Source organism: Vigna unguiculata, chromosome 9 (assembly GCF_004118075.2).
Source record: "Vigna unguiculata cultivar IT97K-499-35 chromosome 9, ASM411807v1, whole genome shotgun sequence".
Taxonomy (NCBI): Eukaryota; Viridiplantae; Streptophyta; class Magnoliopsida; order Fabales; family Fabaceae; genus Vigna; species Vigna unguiculata.
In genome coordinates, this window is record NC_040287.1 from 37,574,628 (window position 1) to 37,601,240 (window position 26,613).

General features: G+C 30.4%; 2 protein-coding genes across 5 annotated transcripts; both read right to left on the reverse strand.

Annotated features, from left to right (window-relative positions):
* Positions 1 to 569: 569 nt before the first annotated feature.
* On the reverse strand, positions 570 to 8,338 carry LOC114163710 (protein KAKU4). The gene is made up of 13 exons (XM_028048005.1): positions 7,888 to 8,338; positions 7,410 to 7,474; positions 6,794 to 6,870; positions 5,833 to 5,945; positions 5,686 to 5,753; positions 5,305 to 5,478; positions 3,223 to 3,490; positions 3,047 to 3,126; positions 2,911 to 2,938; positions 2,537 to 2,606; positions 1,933 to 2,018; positions 1,425 to 1,524; positions 570 to 1,154 (listed from the first exon to the last, which is right to left on the reverse strand). Exons 1-13 carry the CDS (start codon positions 8,171 to 8,173, stop codon positions 806 to 808), a joined length of 1,764 nt encoding a protein of 587 aa, XP_027903806.1. The 5' UTR covers positions 8,174 to 8,338; the 3' UTR covers positions 570 to 805.
* A 1,958-nt stretch (positions 8,339 to 10,296) lies between these two features.
* LOC114164296 lies at positions 10,297 to 13,974 on the reverse strand. 4 transcript variants are annotated; one of them, XM_028048908.1, is made up of 6 exons: positions 13,798 to 13,974; positions 12,363 to 12,431; positions 11,663 to 12,285; positions 11,422 to 11,521; positions 11,204 to 11,243; positions 10,297 to 10,717 (listed from the first exon to the last, which is right to left on the reverse strand). In XM_028048908.1, the coding sequence occupies exons 3-5, from the start codon at positions 12,249 to 12,251 to the stop codon at positions 11,204 to 11,206; spliced, it is 729 nt and encodes a 242-aa protein (XP_027904709.1). In that variant the 5' UTR covers positions 12,252 to 12,285; positions 12,363 to 12,431; positions 13,798 to 13,974; the 3' UTR covers positions 10,297 to 10,717. The 4 variants fall into 4 exon arrangements, with proteins under 4 accessions (XP_027904709.1, XP_027904710.1, XP_027904707.1 ...); XM_028048909.1 differs by having other exon boundaries at positions 11,422 to 11,503; positions 13,798 to 13,973; XM_028048906.1 differs by having other exon boundaries at positions 11,422 to 12,285; positions 13,798 to 13,973.
* Positions 13,975 to 26,613: the final 12,639 nt, after the last annotated feature.

The window sequence follows — 26,613 nt, forward strand, 5'->3', positions numbered from 1 at the left end:
TTGAATTGGATATTTTATTTTAATTTGTTTTATATTTCGAATTAGATATTTCAGAGGTGTAAAAATAGACTGGTACAGATATTTTTATTATATTTTTAATTTATTTTAATCCTGAAAATATAAAAATAAACTTTACAGATATTTTTATTATATTTTTAATAAGGAGTAATTTGAAAATTACAGCTTTAATGGGTGCAGAAAGTAACAACCAACCAACAAACATCATCCTCTCTACTATCATTCTCATAAACTACTGAAGAAAAAATATTATTTGTCTTACGTGGTCATTTAAGAATAAGTTATCATGTAAAACATTTTCATTGAATTTTCTGAAAATCGAACTTACTACTAGTAATTGACAAAAAATACTTTGTATCATTGAAAATAAACATTTTCCCTTTTCTTCTCGTAACGAAAAAATACTGTCTTTTTATCCACCCTCCCTCTTACCTTACGTGGAGTCAAACGATTGGTGCAGTCGCCTTTCATCAACCTCAAACTAATTCGCGCACCATATTGTTACTAAATATTATGGTTCACGGAAGGGGGGTCAAAAAGGCATGCCTGAGTAAAAAAATGTCGCTATTTAACCATTTATACAGCAAATACATTCCAATTCCTGAACCGGATTAAATCACCCCAAAAAACAGACAAAAAAAGAAGAGATTAAAGAAAAAATAAAGCTGTCTAAGGAGACGTATATACTCTTGAATATAATTAATCTCACAACAAATGTCCTGCATAATCCCTACTTTCTAAGCTAACGGTAACTTACAATTTAAGATACAAAATACAACAATGGGCATCATTTGACACCCCTGCTCCTGCTCCTTCTGCTGTTATATGTGGCGGTCACTCTTCTCCCCTTTTGCTTAGCAATGCTAGTTGGTGTCGCTGCCAAACCTGATTCTACTACACCCAGCTGGGAACTATCGTGTTGAACCTCGTACACGCTGGAACTGTTCTGCGAACCAGAAGCAACACCATCAGCGTCCCCAGTTACATCAGGCACGTCCATTGATTCACGCAATGTCTTGCAAGCCTCTTGCTCGAGAACAACCTCAGCTGTCCTTTCCTGACTTGAATCATTTGTATTGGGTTCCTTGTCCTCCAATGTTTTTGTGTTCTGTTCAATAACCTGAGCTGCATTGAAACTAGCAAACAGGAAAATGGCAGAATTAATTTAAAGTCAGTTGATGTCCCCACATATTTCAAGTCAATTACAAAAATTGTTCATTCTAAATTTCGCAATCAAGTAAGGATGGCAACAGAGAATCGAGGTTTCTTGAGTAAAAGTATAAATTAACCCATAATTTTACATTCCACTGATCAACTACAAGTAAAAGGCACCTAGGTTATATATAAATAGGTTTTACTTTAAGAAAGTTCAACATCAAAGAAAAGCCTGTGAACCATAAATTTACCTTGGTTCTGAAGAGGGGAACCCATTTGCTAATTCATCTTCTGCTCCAACCTTCTCTTTGATTACTAAGTGGTTACTATCTTGTAATCTAGAATCTGTAGCTGCATTTAAAGGAAGGATCAGCATATAAGATGAACACTAAAATTGAGAATATTGAATAAAATATTAAACTTCAGATCACAAAGGAGAAATTTATCATAATCGAACAAGGGGAAAACAACATGATCTACAAAAACATGCAAGGTCTTGTAGACTACCACCCTGATCTATGTACATACATCCTCATGACAATGAATAACATATGCATATCATACCCTAGCTAAACGGGAACTCAGAAGGGTTGCAAAACTGAACCCTTAGCATTGTGCAATGGTTCATGGTACACTGCTAAACATATTGCTTCTCGCAAATAGGATTTTAACAAGTGTGACTACAAGTTGTCAGATAACACATTAAATCAACAGAGCATGTTTTCTAATCATAAGACAACCAAAGGGACTGATTCATACCTTCTTTAGTTTCTTCAACTGAGTCTAGCTGATGACCTGGCCTATTTGTGTCATTGATGCCATTGACTTTAACCAGTCCGTCACCCCTGTTTAACATTCAAAGAAAAGCTACGATTAGAAGACAAATAATATACAGGGCCAGAATTCATACAAAAAGCTTGTCTAGATCTATGCACATGGAACTCTTGGTAACATATACATTGACAGGATTAAACTCAACATAGTTTGTCACTGTTATTGTCAGTTTGCAAGGGGTACGGTGTCTACACTCGCAAAAATTCGGTTGGTCAACAATAAAAAAGTGCGTTGACAATATAATCAAATGCTGGGAACGTCAACGAGCTTTAGTCAAGAGAGTCATCAGTTTCAAACAGTTTCGCATACTAAGTGTGATTTTTGCAATTAAGGAAAGCTAAACATTCCAAATATCAGCCTAAAGACAATGTCAAAAAGTTGAACAGATCAACAAATTTAAGGATCTTAAATGCCTTGGAGATGGGAAGCGAGAATAAGGTACTATTAGAAAGTAATGAGAAAAAACTTATACTGAATAAACAGACAAACACAACTTCATTCATAAGTGATAAGATAGAAATACTCTAACCTGTACATATCACTTGAGGACCCATCTTGTAGTCCCGAAGTAGTTACTTCTCTGCTGTCATCTTGCGTACCTATGTGGCAAGAACTTCTAGTGAGAGATGGGGGAGTAAAACTATTGTACAATGCATGAAAAAGAACATCTGCTAGTCGGGTTGCATTAACAGAAAGAACAATAACGGATTGATACATGTAAGTAATTAAATTACACTTCTCAGATCTAAAATGATAACAATTAGAGAACAATGTTTGTGTTGAATTGCCGAATTGTAACTCTCATGAACATATCAAACGCAAAAGCATTGATAATCAACAAATGTCCTTGATTTTAACAGAAATTTGACTAACAGAATAGATCTGTAATAGTCGGAAGTTTACCTTTGGTCTGCTGAACAGCAACAGACCCCTGAAGAAAAGAAAATTGAGTTAGCATAAAATAGAGCTTAACTTTAAAAAAGCTTCAATGTATTAAATGGAGGAGGGCTCTTATATAAACTCCAATTCAGATGTGCACCTGATTCTGTTCAAAATTAATGTTAACCGGATAAGACAGCACTGATTCAGGTTTGGACCCCTCCAGTTTACTCTCCAAATCTGAAGGGAAATGAAGTTAAATGAGTAAAGCATGAACATACTTTATATGTTTTATCAGTATAAACCAACAGGCTTACTACAACAGCAGAATCATACCTGGAGAGACCTGAGAACCAAATCCTCTGGCGAAGTTAGCAGATGCATCCGCCAAACTTGTAGAATTATGTACTCTCTCTGCCAAACTAGTTCCAATGTTTTCAATAGCCGAAGAGTCTACATTATTTTTATTCTCCATGCCAAGTGTAGACCAATCAATTTTTGAGGAGGGAAGTGTCCTAAGTAAATCCTCTGTTGCCCTGAATCTTACTCTTCGAATTTCATCCTGAATACTCCATGAACCAGTAGCTGCAGAATCCCTTTTCAACTGCATTTCAGGATCAGCCAAAACCAAAATCCATAAGCACAACATTTTAATATTGTAACTTAAACTATCCAAATGACGACCCAGCAATGATTGATAGAAGTAATTCGTGTAAATTCCTAGACAATTCATAATCCAGAACATAAATTTTGTTACCAAGGTACAGCTCATATCTCACATTGTGTTATAAGAAAAAAAAAAGGCAGCTAACTGGTGAAAAGGGTAAACACAGGTCCTAGATTTTCTAGAACAAATCTTAACACTAAGGTTGCTTTCAAAAGCTGAATCACGCAAATTTTAAGAAAATAAATTCTACAGACACGGTTAAGAGTTCATTCAGTAGCTTGTTAAACAACCTCTATTTTTCGGGACAAGAACACTTACATCAAGAACTTGCAATGTTTCATCCACTGAGGCAAGTTGGGGGATTGCATTAATTACGTGAGGTACGCCAAATGGTTAAAGCCCCAATACCATTGACTAACTCTACTATTTCCTTAAATTTAGGTCAGGTTTTTTCCATTTGACCAATCAATTGTCAGTTAACTTAGCAGATTTAATACCTAATATAGGAAACCTTATTAGCACCAACTCAACCTTCCAAGTGTTCCTTCCCTATCAAATAATCTTATTATCTGTGGAACTTTTTCCTATACAAGCAAACTTAGCAATATTGGGTGAACGGGGTTTACTATGCAACCATCAATGGTATGTCCAATAAGGTGACAATGTTCACATTTTAAATGATTTCTAGAATTACATGTACGTGATCATCAAGTGTTATTACTTTGTAGTATAAAAGAAGTGTTTTCCCGTACCGACAAAGTGTGTGTCTCCGTGTTTATTTTCTAAGTAATATGGAGGAGCTCAGATGATATGGAAATTGATGTAAGGTTTACTGGTGATTACAAATTTGATCACAGGTACATACTCTTGTGGCAAGCAATACAAACCCACGGTCATAAAAAATACTACCCATTTGCAAATGGTGGAAGGAGCTCATTAAAATAATGTAAGGCCCGCATTAAGTCACCCAAGATAAGCATACACAGACCCCTCGAATCATCGGGGACCAAGAAGTGTTAAGATCTTGACACATCATACAAATGTTGTGTCATTGGTATAAAGAACACAGGCCTCACTCCTAGCTTATGCACACTTCTACTTACAGAGAAAAATAAAAAATAGGCTTAAGTAAGGTGTGAATAGTTAATTTAATAACAAGCATCAATCTTTATCCATTATTCATGTTGCTTTGTAGGAATAAATTCAATAGTTATAGTAAGATGAGATTTGTAGTCCAAACCACTAACCATAACTCGATTTTGGAAACCCAAGTGGAACAGTTAGACCCATCCATCTTCTCAATTCTAACAATACATTTAGAAAAGATGGGAGAATTTGTTATAGAGATTAATGTGATGTACGAGGACATTTTTTTCTAGAGATTTGGGAAAAATAATAACACAATAGCCTGATAACAAGGGAAAGTATATTGGACCACCAAACTAATGGAGCATAACAGAACTCCTCAAACATATTTTTCAGTTTTCACAACTTCTGAAGACCACCAAACATAATGGTGCACAGCTCTGCAAAGAATAAAATAAATCCTTTCCATCTACTTTTTCAATTGTCTCATGCTCAATCTATATTAACCTTTCAAGTTTAACCATAAAAATTTTAAGTTCATGCTTTTATATTAATAAACTATGTTTAATAAAATGTAGGACCAAATTCTCTGATTAAATTTCTAGTAAAGATGAAGGTGACATATATGCAACTTCCAAAAGTAAAAACCACACATCAAATAGCACCTTGGAGGACGGTGTAGAATTGTTTCCCAATAGATATGGTGTTTCTTCTTTGAAGAGCTGAACACCAGATAGTGTTTGAGAATTAGGGTGGTCTATGGAAGGCGAAGCCCATGGAGGGCGTGTGCGCATATATGACTTGGCCACATCCACCGGTGATCCTTCATCTTTGGGATCCTGCATAACAGCCACACATACAGATAAAAACAAATCGTTAATTGTGAAATCATGTTACCATGATATACATTATGTGAAGAGAAAAGGGGAAGGAGATAGCATGTACAAAAATCAATATAGTTTCTCCACAAACAGAGTCACTAACCTGTGGTAATGCAAACAAATTCAAGCTAGGACTTCCAAAACCTATAACTGAAGTTGTATCTAATCCTGACTTTTTTCCTGCAGCCATTTTTTTGCCTCCATAATGGCAGCACTATGGAGATCAGGTGAATCTGTATTTAAGAAATAAAAATCCATGGTCAGGAAACAGTAACATGTTAAAACTGAGGTAGGTTTGTATGTAGAGAATACCACTTCCAGGAGTCTTGTTGAGTACATCTGTGGGCCTCTTATCTCCATTATCGTCATTCGCAGGATCTACAACTCTTGATCTTATTATTTTTATCAATCTATCATATTCTTCCCTGATCAATTATTAAACTGTATTAGAACCTTATTCCACACAACTAGAGGAAAGATTAAATACAGTTCAAGCAAACATTTAAAATTCAACTCTTGATCTTATAATTTTTATAAATGCAGTTCCACTCTCATGTTTATACAACATATATAGCTCAAGGTCCGAAAAATTTAGGTTTAAATACATTAATGATGTACATGATTGAAAAGAAAAATCAACATTTGAGATTTTAACAACTTCATAATGTTATCCAAGCACATGCACTTTACCACAATATCAACCATTCATTGAATCAGTTATAACTTTGCATTTCACCTTCTAAACTGTATCCCTCAATTTAGAGGAATCAAATCTATCCCTGATATATGCAGCATAGCACTCTTTAAATGATCATGTTCTGTGCCTGGCCCAGGTTAATGCTTATTTTTTGAAAGTCCCAAACTCAGGCCAAGTTAAAATCACCAAATACGTACATGATTGGATGAAAATTTGAAGTCAAACAATGTTGCCAAGTCTTACTATAAATTCAAAAATTGACCAAGGGAGAAATGTCTTCTGATTTGACCACTACCATCAGGTACTCTAGATTATCATCATGGCATACAGGTAGATAAATATGTAACAGAATCATATTAGAGGCTAAAATTACTGCTAATTTAAAATGCAACTTTATAAAAAACAATACCAAGCCCAAAAACCACCATGCATACATGTAATGCATTCTTATTTAACTACAGGAAATTACATTGTTGACAAAAAGAATATCAAGAACTTTCAACTATGCTAACACAAGGATGAAAAAATAAAAAACAAAAGAATTATCCACATGTCAAAATGTAAATTCTTCAGAACCTGGAGAATGACTCCTTCAGAATAAGCTGCTCGATGATATGCTTGTTCTTGCTGTTCCCAACAAAGGGCTGGAGCTCCTTTACAGAAAAATTGATCAGTCCTGATGTCCCATACTTTCATTGCAGATGTCAATACAAAATGTGTAATGCTATCAGATAAAACCAGGGGACTCATGAAGACAACCACACATGAAAACTGTCTCTAAATGGATGGAAACATAATCTGCAATACTGTTAAAAGCCAATGCATTTCTAAAAGTGATAATTTAATCATCAAGGTTCACTAATCATTATATTTCTTGAGGGGATAGTTGGTAAGGAGTGAAGCCTTCTAAAATTTCCAAAGGCCCATAAGTTATTGGAACAGCAAATTGTGCAAGAGATCATATTAAGAGCAATGCCATGTCTTTGCAACGTATACGTGATTGCATGCGTCAACATGCACAGCATGCATAACAAGTAAAAGAACTTCAATCTCTCAAGTGATAAGAAAACAAAGGAAAAACTAACACGAATTACAAACCATGAACACTTACTGAAAATAACTAGTTAGACGAAGAAAAAAAAAAGCCTAAATCCCAATCAAGCAAAGGATAACATAACAGAGAGTCAACTACCTTGCTCAACGCCACATCACCTTCAGACTGTTTATCATTTTCATCATCGAAAGTACCGACTTCCTCTGCAAAATTAGACACCAACCACATCGTTTAGTAGGGGGACAACAGCAACAACAATTGTCCGAGACCAAAGAACATACATAATTACTTTTTCAACAACGCTCGACTATGACCCATACACTTAAAGTTCAATTAAAACACATAACAGATTCACGCAACTTCGACAATTTTTCAAATCCAACTAAGCACTTTAAAACAGCCATAATTACAATTTACAAGGTACTACTCCCACCTCGCATACTAGATCTACCAAACCTATATCAACTACAACCAGAGTCAACGCACACAAGCTCGAAAAGTCAAAACAAAATAAATCACTACATTAACGAGATTAAAACCAAAAAGGACAGAAACCCTAGTATTTCAAGCACGGGAGTATAACCGTTCCAGAAGTTTGCATGATAACAGTAATTACCAGCGTCGGAATTGTTAGCGGATGAGGAGGGAGAGGAGGAAGCAGCAGAGGAAGAAGAAGAAGAAGAAGACGGGGAAGCATTATCGAGATCCAAAACAGAGGAGAAGATTTTCCCGGCGCCAGAAGCAATGAAACGCGAGGGAGACAATACGAAACGCGAGAGCCAGTTAGGGCTTGGAGCCTCGGCCGGGGCGGGACGGTCGTAAGGAGTACGGCTCCTCGCGGCGGCGCTCCGTCGCGTTCGGAGAATTTTGCCGCCGGATCGAGATCCGGGAGCGGAAGCCATGTAGCACTCGGAAAGTGCTTTTGTTCCGTAACAGAACTTCTAATATACAGTTCCTAAACAGCACTTTACTTCACTCTTCTCTCTTCCAATCCAAAACCTCTTTTCCCCGAAACAGAAGCCGATTGTTGCAGCGGTTACCTTCGGCTTATTGGTTTTTTTCCTTTTTTTTTTTTGTTTCTGCTTTTATTTAATATTTGTTTTTATCCTCAGTGTGTGGGCCAGGAAAAATGTTTGCCTGTGATTTTATTTAAATAAATAAAAAGCATGTGTGTTGGTGAAGGGTCCTTAATTTTTTTCCTTTGGAGACTAAAGTCCAAAGGTATCTTTGTGGGAATAAACTTTCATATCTTTCAAAATTTGCACTAAAAGAAGTAGTTTTTACTTTTATATAATTAGGATAAAAATCCATAATAATATACCTTTTATAATGTATAACTTTTTAATATTAATTATGAGTTAGATAAGAATGGTATTAATATTTCTTTTGCTATTTATAGCCTTTTAAACAACTGGATATAATTTAGAAATAAAAATATACGAGTATAGAGTAAAGGAGGTTGACAACTATAAAGATAAAATAGATGGATAAAAGAAAAAGAAAGAAAAAATGAGATAAATTATTGAATTAGTCAAATAATTAACATTTAAAATAAACGACTAAAGAAGCCATAAAAAAAAAAGGTTGTGTATTCTAGTTTACTCAATAAAAGTAAATATGGGAACAAAAAAATGCAATGATTTCAAACAAACTTGTTTAAGATTTTTTTTAGAATTATTTAAAAAAATAGATTAATGTAAATTTCCTTTCATATCAAATCACAACTCATTATGTATTATCTATGTAAAAATTTTACAAGAAAAGTTTATTTGGGCTAATAGAATCTATTGTGCTAAAAATGCATGTCTATTAATTTCAACCATCTGTAAATGTAATAAATAAATACACAAAAAGAATAACATACCATAAAATCCCAAATACCTAATAAATGCTCTCTCAGATGACGTTAAAAAAATTGAACAAAGAACAACCCCTTATTTAATGTCGGTTCATTAAGGAAGTTTTGTTTCTTCATGTCCTTGTCTTGGGTTTCAGTTACTTTAAAACAGAATCTTCAAACACATGACAATGCAAATTAAATTTGCATAAAGTAGAAATTATTGTTTATTGGGTTAATTTATAGTCCACTTATCTTCTTTCCGGACTCATTAAAAAATTACATTATCTATCCGAGTATTGTTAATTTTTATTTTATTTTAAAATACACATAATTATAATTTTAATGATTTTTTGTTTATTTTCAATTATTAAAATTAAAAAAATTCGTTAATTCAATTTTCATTCGATAAATAATGAAAATATAAGATACGGCCTTTAAAACTGAGCAATTAAATACCAATAACAAGTCCATCATCTCAAGTAACCGTATAACAGCTAAAATTAATTACATAATTTCCTCCATATAATCCTTTTTAAACTATTTTACAAATATATATATATATATATATATATAATATTTTATAAAATTTACTTTGTAAAACATGTGAAATCAGAATGGTACAAAATTTTTGATGCATAAATATAAGTAAGCTAAATTTAAAATAAGTATTAATATTATATATATATATATATATATATATATATATATATTAAAAATTACGTTTTTTCAATTATTTAAGATTTAAAAACAGTACATAAAATATTTTGTAAGAAAGAATTTCCCAAATGTAATTTTAGTATACTATATAAATTAACAATTATAAAAATAATAATAGTTTATGTCGCATTTTCTATTCTTAAATTTTATTTAAAATAACGACCGATTGTTTTCAAATTTTCAGTGTATATATAAAATTCTATATTTTTAATTATTATCTACTTATAAATAACCAAATTAAAAATACATTTTGAGAGCACTTACTAACTTGACCAAGAGCACGAAACCACGTCGTGGATGAGGTGGGTGAGATGAAAACTTAAAATAACATTATCATGCCAGAGTTATTCGCTTCGTACAACTTAAAAATGCTTCAGAACAAAAATAAAAAATGCTTCAAATTATAAAAGAAAAAAGAATGCTTTACAGATTTAACATACATAAAATAGTTTTAACTTTCTAAAAGGGTTTTTCAAACAAAAGCATACGTTGTTATTTTTAAATCTCATGCACATGACCCCTAAGGTACTTACTTTTAAGGTTCACGTGGTCACAAGATGAGAGAAGCAAAATACAGAGTATTTTTAATTTTTAGGTAACATGGAAACATCCCTACTCAAAAGTCATTCTAACACATCACAACTAAGCAGTTTTATGTACAAGCAAAAGAAATAATTGATTGTGCTACAGTTAAGAAGCACAGCAAATGCTAGCAGAATCACTTTGGTGAGTGAATAAACTAAATGGTTAATTTTGTTATGTAGTTCCCTCAACTTATCTCAGGGCAAATGCATAAGTTAACCATAATGTAACCTTTGTGAGTAGTCACAACAGCAGCTACATCAAGATCAATCACACTGGTTTCATGTTGAGTGTATCTGCTTGAAGACTGAAACAATCATTTAGTACATTAAAGGAGATGAAACAAAAAGAGCTCAAAATACCAGTGTCTCACTACCCAAACCTCTCATACTTCAAGCAAGACAGACAAATATAGTATCAGCACCCAGTATAAGGTTGTCACAAACTTTGTACGACAATAACAGACCGTGACAAACCTATGTGTATACGAGGATATGCAAATATACCCTGACAATAACAGACCGTGATATGCAAACATACCTACGTGTACATAAAGATATACAAACATACTCTTGATTTTGTTAAAACTATTACCAAATATTTGAAAAAAAATTATTTTCAAGCCTCATCTTATATTTGTCCTCCCTAATTTCGTCTCCTAATTTTTTACTTTTACTTTGAAAAATTATTGGATTGAGACTCAAATAATTTCTAATTGGTACCACTGACCTAGGATCTTAGATCTGTCACTTATAAAAGAAAGTAATGAAAGTTACTAGCAGACATAACATACCTAGTTGTTGTCATTGGAGCGAGAATGTCGTCTCCGAGATCTGCAAATTCGACAGCTTAACGTGTGTTACAATGTAAGGATATTACTTGCGTTTACTTGAGCACAACAAACATGTCAGTGTAATTTAAAACATCAAACACCACACATAAATGTTAAAGAGAAAGAGATGCAAAGAAATGTCAAAACTGAAAACAAAAAGATGGAAAAGTACTACACACCTGCGAAAACCATTGCCACCCCTCAAGGGGCCAATTGAACTAACAAAATCATCATCAATCTCCTCTAGATACTCGCCATAATCTACAGATGCTACAGAACCTTCATCAGAATTTGAAGTATCAGAGCTTAAAGGGCGATTACCCCTACTACTAGGATCACCAGCTCTTGCCCTTCTTCGGTTTCTAGAACTTCTAAAGTTATTGAAGGCATGATACAAAATACAAGAGGTCCACCAGTTACCTTCATCTCCAGGGAAGTCCTCAAACTCATCTGCACTATCATCATCCCCATATTCAATCACATAATCTCCCAAAACCACTCCACGTGGAATTTCCGAATGAATCGTGCTCAAAACATCTACGATCTCCGATGACTGCTGAAAATTTTCCCAATCAAGCTGTCTCACAGGATCAATTTTCGATGGACAAGCATGAGGGTGTTCTAGTTGAGCATGTTGTTGTAGCTCGGAGTAACTTCCAACAAATGCACATTGCTGTTCATCACAACAACGCTTCTTCTCATCAAGATGCACACGAGCTTTATCAACTATAATCCACCCAGAAACATCACCTCTGCACAAGGGACAACTCAAATTGTATTCACAATCAGATACCACTGACTCACTATTTGCATTGGACATTTGTGTTCTTTTAAAACGATCTAAACAATTTGAGTGCAATTGACTCGAGTCACATACAAAACAACGGCACCCCTTATCATAAGATGAACACTGAAGGAGCACACTATTATGAGGAACTTCCAAGCATATGGGACAGATTACATCTTCCCAACTGGTATCCAACTGAATATCCTCCATGCGAACTACCATATGTTGGACCCTTTTGACAATAATATAACAAAATCTGAAACCAAAACAGGCCATTAACATCAAATAAATATTCACTAGTGTGTTTGTATTAGTCTATTGAATGTTCCTTACTGTTCTCTTCTCAGTTATGCAGATGCAAACTTGGTAAACTAAGAAGCAATCCTTGATTTCAGATCAAACCTAAGAAAAGAAGACAAATTTTGAATTAGCTTAAAACCAACAACACATAAGTATATAGTAAACACAATTTATAAAAGTTTAAATGCAGAGAAAATATAAACCCAATAAGAATGTTACTTGTAACAGTAATATAGTGTTTGGTTAGAGGAAAACGGAAGGGATGGGAAGGGAAATTGTTAGGACTTGAGTACAAGAGGAAAACTCAATCCAAAATATCAGTTTATTGGGTGGGAGAACCTCAAGTCTTCAGTATCACATCAAATAGTTTATCTTATTCAATATAGGACCCCTTACATTGTCACCTATTGGTATTCAGTTTGGACCACAATGTAGCTCATTCCATAACCGAACTCTTAATGCAGAACAGTTTGTTAGGACTTAAGCATAAGATAGCTTAACCCAAAAGACCAATCTATTACATATGAAAATCTCAAGGCTTAAGAACCATTCAAGTAATTTATCCTGCTGAATTTGGGACTTCTAACTTAAGGTGAGTGTTTTGTATAATCAGGAATTAAGGAGCCCCTTCTCATCCCCTTCCAAACCAAACAAATATGCTATTTTCACAAGATCACTGTATCAAGAATTTCTACTTTTTGATACATACTATTAAAAAATGAACTTTAAGTCTAACTCAACCTTACAAAATCAAAATCAACTTGCAAAGTGCGATTTATACCATGTACTCTGAATTGGCCTTATCTCTATTCAACATGAAACTTCTAACACATGCAATCCTAAATGTGCACACAACTTTATCCCCACAAGCTGGAAAGGCTATTTCCAGGGATTTAATCGGTCCAAACTCAAAAATTCAGATGAAAACATGGTCAACAGGTACTTAATAAGTCAATACTAACTGACTAACAAAACCTGATCTAAAGACAAAATCCGAAAACCACAGTAGGATGTCATCTAGAGCTGATAAGCTACAACAGACATCACCCACTTCTGATAAAAACACCAATAAGAATGATACCCACATCACCGCCATGTTGAAACCAACAAATTAGTGCATAATTAACAAAAAATCCATCTCAATTAAAATAATCAGATCACCATAACATCCCCTAATTAACAGGACAAGAACAACTTGGAATTCCAACTTAACAGTAATAAGTCAAAAAAATTATCATCAGGACTGTCCATGAATATCCAAGTTGACCAATCCGAAACAAAGATTATTGCCGATAAATCATAGAACTAGGAGATTAAAATGAATGAAATGGCAGCAGAATAGTTGTATAATAGCGGGAAAAGAAAAGGTCAACTGGTTGTACCCATAACCAAGGTGGGTAAACATAAATTGAAGAGGAGACAAAAAAATGAAAGCTGAAGTGGGGTTTGAGAAGAGGTAGAAGATAACCTGATATTGATGTGTGAGCTGGGTCAAAGGGACAGAGGGTGTTAGGATCGTAGGTTATTAGGTTGGTGCGAATGCAGATTCCAAGTAGAGAAGTATAAAGGTTTGGCACATTGGACTCTGTCTTCCCTCTACAAATTCCAACAAAAAAACTTAGTAAAGGTTTTCCCCAAACATTTAAGACAATGGACATAAATGCCCTCTCTAGTCGTTTCATTAGTCAAAGGTTCGTACCGAAGACTGATCCGTCAATTTTATATCTTTTATGGATATTTTGACCTAATATTTTTAACTTACTTTTAACCTTTTTTTAATTTTCTTTTAATTATTTTTTAAATTGTTTTAGTGTTGTGATGTAATAATTGAAAAATGATTAAAATGATAGGTCGAGTGGATTGAAAAATAGGTCGATGTATTATTATTCAACTTTTATTACGTGCGTTTCGTTAATTTTTTTAACCTGACAATCCAGAGTCAAATTTATTCCAGTGTTTCATCGTTTTTTATTTTATTTTTCAAAACACATTAAATCAATTTTAGAAATATCTTTCGAAAGACACTCATCCATTTTTAGAAGATACTGACTCACTTCTATTGTAGATCAAATTTTCTAGAAATTTTGATTAAGTGCTGAAAAAAAAATTGACGGGCCACAAGGGAGATTGGGCGGGCTAGCTCACCAAATTGTAAATTCATTAAGGGGTTTCTTCCTGCACCCCCAATATTTCTTCTGCACCAAATATTCATGCTCTTCCATTTATGTCCTTGGAAAATTAAACAAAAAAAAATTAATTAGGTAGACGCAATAATTAAACAATTATGAATGGCAGAGTTAGTTGGCTGCCTGAATGAATTACCAGCAGTGTTTTATATACCCTGCATTGCAGCCCTCTTCCAGTTTCACTTACACTGCAATTCTTTCACTTTCACTGCAAAAAATTTCGTTGGTAGTTGAGGTGTGAAATTTTCAGTTGAGGGTCCACTCCTATTTTACCATTTGCTTCATTTCTTCTCAGAAAAAGAGGTACGCGCATTTAGAATAGAAGTTTATATTTGATAAGTTTATGTCTGAGATAAATGTTATTCTGCGTTTTTAATATTTCATTGTTACATTTTACGGAAGTCATTTTTATTTACGGAAGTGTGAAGTCAAGTTATTATTTTCATATACGGAAGTCGACTTCCGGAAGTGTATATGTAAAACGGAAGTCAACTTCCGGAAGACAAGTAAAATTTTACGAAAATCAAATTATTTTTTCCCTTCTACGGAAGTCGACTTCCGAAAATGTATGTGTGAAACGGAAGTCGACTTCCGGAAGTGTATGATAAAATCAGAAGTTCGTAAAATTTTTATAGTGTTACGGAAGTGGACTTCCGATCTTTTAAGTGAATTTTTCGCCCGAAAGTCAAGTTCCGAAAAGTACTTTTTTTTGTTTGGTAAGTAGTGCGGTGAGTAAATTTTTTCTACTTCCGTAGTTAGTGGTTTATCTTGCTTTTCTCTTTTTCCACTTCCGATGCTTTCCATGTTCTACCATGCTTCTTTTTTTTTCACTTTTCCACTCCACTTCCGTAGATGCTTTTAGACTAAGCTTTGTTTTTTTTTTTTTTTTCAGTTTTCCACTTCCGTATATGCTCTTAGACTAAGTTTTCCTTTTTCTTTTTTCTTTTACTTTTCTACTTCCGTAGATGCTTTTAGACTCAATGATATTTTAATTTAGTTTTATTTTGTAATTTATAATTTTGTTAGGGTTTGAATAATAACTTATGTTTTATTTATTATTTATTTATATTATTTATTTAACTTTTACTTACATGAATATTTATTTGTTGTTTATATATTTTTTATTGTTATATTTTTGTGTGTTTTAATTATTATTTGTTTAAGTTTACTATTCATTTATTGCGTGTTTGTTTTATATTTTTGAATTAATATTTTTATTTTTTATTGATTTAATTTTATTTATTTTGATTTTTTTTTATGGTTGAGTGTTTATGTATTTTTTATTTTTTTATATTTATTTAATTGTTTGAGGGATATTTTAATTTTTTTATATTTATTTTATTTTGTAAAAAGTGGTATTGATTACTAATGTTAGATTATAGGTGGTTAAAGTTATCTAAGATGGACGATCTCCCTTTAACTTTCATGGATTCACAAGTAAATTCCAGTTTCATCTCAGATTTCTCTTCTTTTATAAATGAGATGAGTGATGGAGACTATACAAATAATTTTAAGACTGATCAGATAATTTCAACACGAGATGAGTTGATTCAGTGGGTTCGAGAGATAACATTTCATCTTGGTTTTGTTGTTGTCACTATCAGATCTGACAAAGCTACTGGTAAACCTGGGAGGAAAACTTATGTATTGTTAGGCTGTGAAAGGGGTGGTAAGTATAGGAAGTATAAATCTGATGTTCAACCCAGTGTCTCTGGCACAAGAAAATGTGATTGTCCATTTAAACTCATAGGCAAACCAATTAGTAATGGAGATGGTTGGATATTGAAGGTAATGTGTGGATATCATAACCATGATGTGTCTCATACACTAGTTGGTCACCCATTTGCTGGGAGGTTAAAATTTTCAAATTAATTTGTTCATAATTATAATTATTTAAAATTATATTTACTCAATAATAAAATTAATTAAAATTAAAATTATTCAAAATCGTAAATAACTAAAATTTTAATTATTCAAAATTATAATTATTTAAAATTATATTCACTCAATAATAAAATTAATTAAAATTGAAATTATTCAAAATTATAATTATTTAAAATTATATTTACTCAATAATAAAATTAATTAAAATTAAAATTATTCAAAATCGTAAATAACCAAAATTATAATTATTCAAAATTATAATTATTTAAAATTATATTTACTCAATAATAAAATTAATTAAAATTGAAATTATTCAAAATTATAATTATTTAAAATTATATTTACTCAATAATAAAATTAATTAAAATTAAAATTATTCAAAATTATATTTACTCAATAATAAAATTAATTAAAATTAAAATTATTCAAAATCGTAAATAACCAAAATTATAATTATTCAAAATTATAATTATTTAAAATTATATTCACTCAATAATAAAATTAATTAAAATTGAAATTATTCAAAATTATAATTATTTAAAATTATATTTACTCAATAATAAAATTAATTAAAATTAAAATTATTCAAAATTATAATTATTTAAAATTATATTTACTCAATAATAAAATTAATTAAAATTAAAATTATTCAAAATCGTAAATAACCAAAATTTTAATTATTCAAAATTATAATTATTTAAAATTATATTTACTCAATAATAAAATTAATTAAAATTTAAATTATTCAAAATCGTAAAGAACTAAAATTATAATTATTCAAAATTATAATTATTTAAAATTATATTTACTCAATAATAAAAATAATTAAAATTAAAATTATTCAAAATCGTAAATAACTAAAATTTTAATTATTTAAAATTATAATTATTTATAATTATAATTATTTAAATTTATATTTACTCAATAATAAAATTAGTTAAAATTAAAATGATTCAAAATCATAAATAACTAAAATTTTAATTATTCTAAATTATAATTATTTAAATTTATAACTATTTAAATTTATATTTACTGAATAATAAAATTAATTAAAATTAAAAATATTCAAAATCATTAATAACTAAAATTTAAATTATTCTAAATTATAATTATTTAAAATTAATAATAATTAAAATTAATTAATATCAGAATTATTTACATTAAATTTAAAATTAAGTAAAAAAAATACAAACGGAACACGTGATTACGGAAGTGGAAGTCGCCTACGGAAGTCAATGTTTACGGAAGTCACTTCACGGAACTCAGTTTTAACTACGGGATTCCACTTTCGGTAATGATGGCTTACGAAAATCGACTTCCGTAAGTGGCATTTTTAAAGTTTTTGGGTGATCTGCACTTCCGAAACTGGTTCTATGAAAGTCCACTTCCGTAACTTATGGAAGTCCACTTCCGGGTTTGTGTTTTCACACATGTATACTCAAATAAAAAAATAACTATATACAATGCATCAAACATGGCAGAAACAATAAAAAAAAAAAAATATACAACACGAATACGTTTACCTGGAGATGAATGGTGGAGGGAAGAGGGAGAGCGGACAAAAAATAGAGAGGAGTGGGGCACGTTAGAGAGGAGAGTGGGGCAAATGAGAGAATGGGGGGTGTGCCGCGGCTAGGGTTTAGTAAACACAAAGTGAGGCATTAAATAGGAAAGAGAAATAGAGATTGATTGATTTAAAATTTTAAAATACTAAAAGGGTAGTTTTGGAATTTAAGAAAAGTTTGGAGGTGCAGAATAAATATTAGGGTTGTAGGGAGAAAATCCCATTCATTAAACTAAAGTGGGTTGCACTAGCTATTTTGTCACCCCTACCTTACGCACTAAATGCAGTCAATGAAAATTTTGATTATCAAAACAAAAATAAATACAAATTTAGAAGAAAAAAAATGATAAACTTTAAAAATACGAAATAATTTGATATTTAATTACACGTTTGTAAAACAATAATTACACGTTTGATATTTTAATTTTTAAAAGTTAAACATTTAGACTGTATTTAACCAAAAACAAATATTGTTATTGAGCAACAATATTAGATTAATAGTTATCTATTTATATATGTTATAAATAATTTGCGATCTGATTTGTTCTTTTTTCTTTAACTTGGTATAACTTATATGTTTTCTTCTTGTAACTCCTTTTATAAAAAAATTATAATTAATCTTGATTCTTTTCTTTTATCATTATTATATTTCTTTTCCACCTCTTTTTAGACTTCATTTTGGTTTGGATATTAAATTCAAGATTGTAATTGTAGAATGAATAATCTAACGTACCAATCTAATAGAATAAATATAATAAAATAAAATATCGTATGTTTATGGTATAAAATATAGTACACACACAATATATAAGAATCGACCATTGTAGTTATTTATAATATATTAAATGGAATATCTAAATGCACAACACAATGCCTTGAACATAAACTAAACACATATTACATTAAACTATAAATTTGTTCACAAAACAAGAAACTACAAAATACACAAAAAGAAAGATTCAACAATGAACAACAAATAATTCATGGAGCCTAACTAAACAACAACATCTTCACCAAGATCACGATCACCGAGAGTCTCCACATCTGCTCACACCAAGGATTTGGTGATTTCACAAATAGAAAAAGCCAAACAAAGAACACAGACAGAGAAAGAGTAAGCTAGTGAAAATAATTCTTAACAGTTAAATAAATAAGTTATGAAACACAAGCAACATACTTATCTTCATCTAAGCAATTAATGGACTCTCAATTTGATTATCCAGATTATGCGCTTGATATAAAATTCTAAAGGAAGTATGCACAAGGGGTTATCACCCAACCACACACAAGGTTAATCCCATTATGCCTTGGACCCAAACACGTCCCAAGACTATGATCTTCTACCACTCTCACCACATAATTCATTCAACTCTATATGAGTGTGAACGATTATCAGAGTTCAAAATACATTCATCTATCTAGACATCTCTTATATCAAGACATACACTAATCACACCATCACCAAGAATTTCCCTTAAAACTCTTTCATCATCAACATTCCACATGTTATCTCAGAATAATTATCATCTCATGCTTCACACATCAAGTACAGGTCTAAAAAAAATCCCACATCATTCATGCATAGCTTCATACATCATATTTTTAACATTAACTCAGTCAATCACAAGTTAAAGTAAGGAACTAAAATTCTGCAGCAATTATCGCTTAAGCTAGACGAGTATCGCTTAAGCTAAAATTCGGATAGAGCAAAGTGAAATTATGTTGTTCTCGCTTAAGCTACAAATTATCGTTTAAGTTAGACTGATCTCGCTTAAACTAAAAATTCTTGCTTAAGCTAGACTGATCTCGCTTAAGCTAAGAATTCTCGCTTAAGTTAGAATAGCAAATTTTGACTGATTTCAACGTCAACATGCAAAAACCCAAAATCTCAAACAACTAAACTAAAAAAACACAACCACAAACATCAAACCAACATTTTAAGCACGATTCAAAACCAAAAACATGCAAGACACTGAAAAAAATGTTTTAAAGTCCTACCTTCCCTTACCTTAGACAAAGATTAACTCAGCCAAATAAGCTCCAACAACAAAGCACCACAACACGACTACTACTTAAGGAGCTGATAACCAAGATCAAGAAAGGAACAGTGAAGCCATGACCACAAACAGAATAAGGCCAAAATTTTGGAACAAAAACAAAAGGGAAAAAGGGATGGATGTTTAGTTTAACTTACATGGAGTAGGAACGTTCAATAAGTTTGGAGGGGGTCGTAATTCCAGTCCTAGCATAACTTTTGTTTCAGGATGGAAAGAAGGAAGGTGAACTGTTTGAAAAAAAACAAAATAGGAAGTGAGTGACTAGAAGGAGGGTAACAAGTGGACTGACCATGACCCTTTAATAATATCAGACCCAAAACGTTTTTACGACATAAAGTGGATCTTACAAATAATAGATTATTTTTTTAAAAAAATCATGTGTTGTATCACTTGAATTATATAAGGCATTTTTAATTTATCAATATTGACTTTAATAATGTTTAAATAATAATTATTTTTCATAAATATAGAATTTTCCGAGATAGTTTCGTAAATGTAAAATCAATCTTAGTATATAATTCTGTCTCAAGTTGCATCTGAATACATTATTCGTCCATCATGAATTTATTTTTCACCTTTAAAATTTAATACTCCTTAGCTAACCAAAACATCTACAAGTTTCAAGATATTAATAACGTAATCTTATGCAGTTGTTGCTATACAAAAAAAAAAAAAAAACTTTTTTTCTTGATAAATCAACTTTCATCACGTGTCCTCTGATGCCACAATTGAAGCATTTCTAATTCTTTCTTTCTTCAAACTTTTAACTTTCCACCAAGTATTCTTTATTATTTCACGCAGATTTTTTTTTTCTCAATTATAGTTTCTCAAATGATATAATTCGTCACTATTATTAGACTCAAATGGGTTTGAAGTCTCTAATAATCACCAATTATTTGTTTCAAGTGCCCAACAATTACTTTTTCTTTTCCAAATTGTGTATCTAATAAATATAACAGTTTAGTTTAAGTCCGTGAAAAATACATTTCTTATTATATTTAATCCTTAATATTATATTGATTTTTTAACTGATCCCATCTTTTTTTTTTCTTTTAGCCCCTGAAATTATTTTGTCATAATAACAAATATGTTTTTCCTTAACCCCTAAAATTATTATTATTATTATTTAAGTAATTGTTTAAGCCTAATAAATTTAGAAGTAACTGAGAACATATATTTGTATTATGCTTTCATATATAATGCTTCAATGTATTGTTTTTTATTTTTCCAAGAAATAAAATTTTCGTTAAGTTATACAATATCCAAAAGTAAATATTCTACTAGAAGTAGAGTCTATCCAACAACATTTGAATAACATACATTTTTAGTATAATTATTTTGTCCATAATATGCATATAGAGATTAAGAGATTTATCAAACTAACTGAAGAAAAGAAAAAAATGTATAAGACGAATATTTGTAAAATAGTTCGATTTTTCAACTAACTATCTACAATTATAAGTTTAAAAGTGCTTCTCTAATTAAGTAAGAATTTAATATTGGAATCCACAAAGTATCAACCGACTTTAAATTTATTAACTCAATATCGAATAACGTTTTCTAATGAAAAAACCACTTGTATGGACTTTAACCATTATATAATATTATTTGAACTAATAAGCAATTTTAGATGTCATTGGATGACACGAAAATATTTAAAATATTTAATATTTTAGGATCATTATATATATCCGTTGAATATATGTAATATATATAAATTACTGGTTCTTGAATATCCGCAGCAACATCCACAATATAGATTTGCCTTTACAGCTTAAACTTTCATCGGATAAGATAATGTATATTGTGCAAATATTTTTTGTCCGGAGAAAGTTATGCATGTACATGCATATAAATTTTGGTCGGGTATTGTGATGCTATGTATTTTATTGTGATCCGGTTCAATTGATTTCTCTCACGGAACAATTAATATTACCTACAATAACTTTTTTTTAGACAGGAATCGAACTTGTGATCTTGACTTTGAAACCAATTGTTAGGATGAAGCGCTTTTATGTCAAAAGTTATAGTTATTAGACCGCAACTCTTTTTACTTCAGAGTGTAATACAAGTCTAAGTGTCATGATTCAATTGTAACCTGACCTGCTTGACCTCTATCATAAGACAATTGATACTACCTGTAACACTGTGTTTATATATTTATCCTATAACTTTTATCCACACTTCAATTCAAACAGCACATTGTAGCAAATGAAAACATTCTACTTTTCAACATGTCAAAGTGAGCCAACCCGGCTCACACGGGTTGGCTCACCACAGCCAGGTTGAAAATGAGTGAACCCAACCCGGCTCACTTTTCTGTGAGCCAGAAATTTTGTAACCCGGCTCAACCCACCACGGGTTGGTGGGTTAAGTGGGTTGGCTCACCAACCCACCTAATTTTTGTTTTAGTATTCAAATATTTAAATAAATTTTTAAGTAACCCATGAGATGACAATCATAGTTAAATCAAGAACCAATGTTTTGATCATGCTCATCACCAATATATGAAGAATTATTTCCAAGAAAGTATCCATTAGTCTAAGAAAGCATGACTAATATTAAAAATTTTTTGTCATGCTATTCAACAAAATATAAATAAAAAAACTATACATTTTTTTCATGCTAATTTAGAAAAAAAATTGTTTATAAGACGGTTACTTGAATAATTTACTATAAAAATTATAGTTAAAGATTAAAGTATCAACATATATATATATATATATATATATATAAAAAACTTGACAATCAAATTAATTAAACATTCAAACTATTCAAATATAATTAAGTAATATTCTAGTATTTAAAAATATGAAATTATGAACAAATATAATAGGAGTAGTAAATAATTATTAAAAAATTTAAAAAAAAATTTAAAAAAATTTTAAAAAAAAATTAAAAAATTTTAAAAAAAAATTAAAAAATTTAAAAAAATTGTAAAAAAATGTTGGTGGGTTAAGTGGGTCAACCCACCTTCAACCCGGCTCGAACCCGTTTAACCCGTGGGTTAAGTGAGCCGGGTTGAGTTCAACCCACCTTTGAAAAAGTTAAATTTTTCTCAATCCAACCCAGCTCGAACCCGTGGTAAGTCGGGTTGACTCACGGATTAAAACCCATTTTGACATCTCTAATAATAAACCAAGAATCTACGAAACCACACGAGATAAACACCCCCAAATTTAGAATTATAACCACAACCTTAGAACCAACACTGAATTAACAAAGAAATGAAATGGTGAAGAACAAGAAACACTATCCTTAAATAGAACACAACAGTGGAAAATTTGGAATACTCTTTGTTTGGGGCTTGGACAAAAGTTGGTTGGCCTAAACAACAAAGACATAATGTGAGTCTCTGATCCTTCTCTTTCGGACACTTCAAACCAACATTACTGTGGCAAATGTGACCGACAACATGGTACAACACCGCATCAAATCATTAACATAATTAACAGCACAATGGTGACTTTTCTTGTCTTCTTTTTTCCTATTAACATCATGCAACTAAAAGCAAATATCGTACAATAAGTCAAGTTCATCAATCTCAATTTATTGGGTTGTTTACAAAGTTAACTTTGGACCATTTTACATTTCCTTTCTTCTAACGTAAAACTCTTCAGTGTTTACACCAAATTAAGTTGAATCAGATTGACAATAGTCTAAAACACTTTGCCAGCTTTAAATTTAACCAAAAAAAGAACATGATTCCTAGTTTTGTGTTATTATGAGATATAAAAGGAAGTCACTCATTTAATTCCTTTTTTCTTGTAGGTTAACAATGAAATTAAAAATTAAATAAGGTATCGTTTGACCCAATGCACTAGTATTTTTCTGAATATTAGTATTCTGAAACGGATATATCATCTATAAAAGAAATTGCTTTTAATGACGTCATATAAAAAAAATTAATATTTCTTTTCTTACATTTTCATGTTTCGAATATCATATCCTATTTATTTTTTATATGATACAATGCTTATAGCGACGAATTTAAGATCCTATAATTAGTGGGAATAATAAAAATTATTTGAGTTTCCATTTAGTAATATTTTAAAATGAAAGTAAAAAATTAGGAGATAAAATTAGAGGGCAGAGAGAGGTGAAGGAACAAATATATAAGATTAGAATGAACAAAACATTTCTTTTTAAATATTTGATAATAATTTTAATAAAATTAGGGGATGTTTTTCTTTGAATATTTGATAATAGTTTTAATAAAATTAGAGGATACACGAGTATACATTCATGCACACGTAAGTCTTCTAAGTGTTTACATATATCATATGTGGATAGTTCAGACAGATAATGTCTAGTATGTTCATTCGTACTTTTTTTTCTTTTATTGTGGTTTATTTATTTAAAAGATAAATAAAGTTAAAATAAATACATTTATTCACAATTTTTATTTATATAATTTAATTTTCCTTTGTTTAATTTTTAAAACAAAATAAAGTAATTTAACTTTGTTTCCTTCATATAATGTATGGAATAATCAAGAATTATAACCTTTATTACTTAAAATATCTTATACTAACTTGTCTTCTAACTACTTTGTCAGTGATTTTTTGACTTTCTAAAAGTTTTATTTTTCAATTTTATATTAAATATAAATAAAACTCACAATGCATATATGCTGTTATTATGTAAATTAGGAAATTGAATAAATGTATGGAATTCACCATCCTTTGTTTTTATTTTTATATTTCATTTTAATTTTAAAAGTACATTCCCTAATTTTGTTTTCGGAAATATCTTCCCCAATAGTAAATAAGCATAATACTTCTTTACCATGCGACATATAATTAATTTCGTTACCGCGATTCTGTTATTATAATTAAATATATTATTATTTGCATAAATGAAAAATATATTTGTGTTACTTTTTAATTGATGTTATAAAATATACTAAGAAAAATAACTTAAACAATTTTAAAGTCTTTGAAAATAGAAGCATAGATGAGGAAAGTATGGGAAATTAGAATAAAAATTAAAAAGTAAAAAAAAAAATTAAATCTAACTTAATTTTATAGAACCAGTTTATAATAAGATAAGGTGTATGCTTTAATTTATATACTCAACACAATACTTCTAACATAGTGTTAATAATCCCACTCTCTCAGAATGTAAATGAAAATTAGTATTTTTTTTTTATTTTGTTTTGGATATATTAGATTTTCAATTGAAGATGATAAAAATGTGCATCTAAATTATTTTCCTTGTCGTGGGTTTTTTGTAGGGACTAACAAAACAGGGTGGTAATATTACTCACATATTTACATTACAAAATTAGAGAAAAAAAAAACTTGCTAAATTTGAACAGAAAAAAAAATCCAGATAAAATAGAACCATTTCGTTTTCATATATGACTCAATGAAACGTGGCACAGCCCAAACTGATAGTGACAATGGCCCACGTGCAATCCCTTCACGTGAATTGTGACCTCTCACTTTCTCCCATAAAAACGCATGAATTATTTTTTTTCCAAAATTATAAGATTGATTATTTTTATAAACAAAATATGTTGATTAGTAATAAAAGAAATATACATTAAAAAAATAGGATTGGTTCACAAATATTTGTTAATAAATTTAGTCACAGTTACTAAATAGATATTTTAAATTAAAAAAACAAATTTATTTATATTAATATTTATTAAATGATTTCATATGAATTATATAAGTTTATATTTTGATTTTTTTAAATGATTATATTTAAAATTTAAAAATAATAAAATATAAAATATTTAGAAGCATCTACAAGTATTGCATGTATAAAAAATCTTGTTGATATCCTAATAACAATATAGTAGTGGAACATTTTTTTCTAGACGATATGATAACGATAAGTACGTCCAACAATGTTTCATTTATTATTTTATTATTACTACATCCTAATTCTTTATCACTCACAATAACTAAAATGTTTTTAAGCTGTATTTTATTTAGATAAATATTAATATTAAAGACTTTAAATTATTTATTTTTAATTTTCAATATTGTTTTTTTATCTTACCCTAGGTATTAATCCACCGTCTAGGAAATATACCAGATGACAATTATAAGGAGAAGGTAAATGCAAGAGGGCTGTGATATATACATGTACGTGTTTGCCTATTAATTATTTTAATTAAATAGTTGTCACTTAAATTTTAATATGTATGATATATAAAACATACAAAACAAAATAAATATATATATATATAGTTTGATTCTTATTTGTTGATTTTTATTATTTATTTTCTAACATGACTGATTATACGTCAAAAAATAAAAAATGAAAGTGAAAAATAATATCAAACCAACTCTATGTCAAGATTCTCCATATTTTAAAGCCCACCAAATATGAGAAAAAACAAGGAAAAGTAGATCAACACCGAGCAGTTGAAGAGGAAGCAAGCACGTAAGTGGAAACCATGCAAGTTGAGTATAGTGAGAGAAAAACTTAAATTTTCTATTAGGTTTTTTCTGATGGATATTTCCAATATACTAATGTACATTCATTTTGACATAAACATATTAAAAATTCATAAAGGTGTCATAAAAGAAAAAAAAAACCACAAACTAGGGAAAAATCCTCTCATAATAAGAATAATA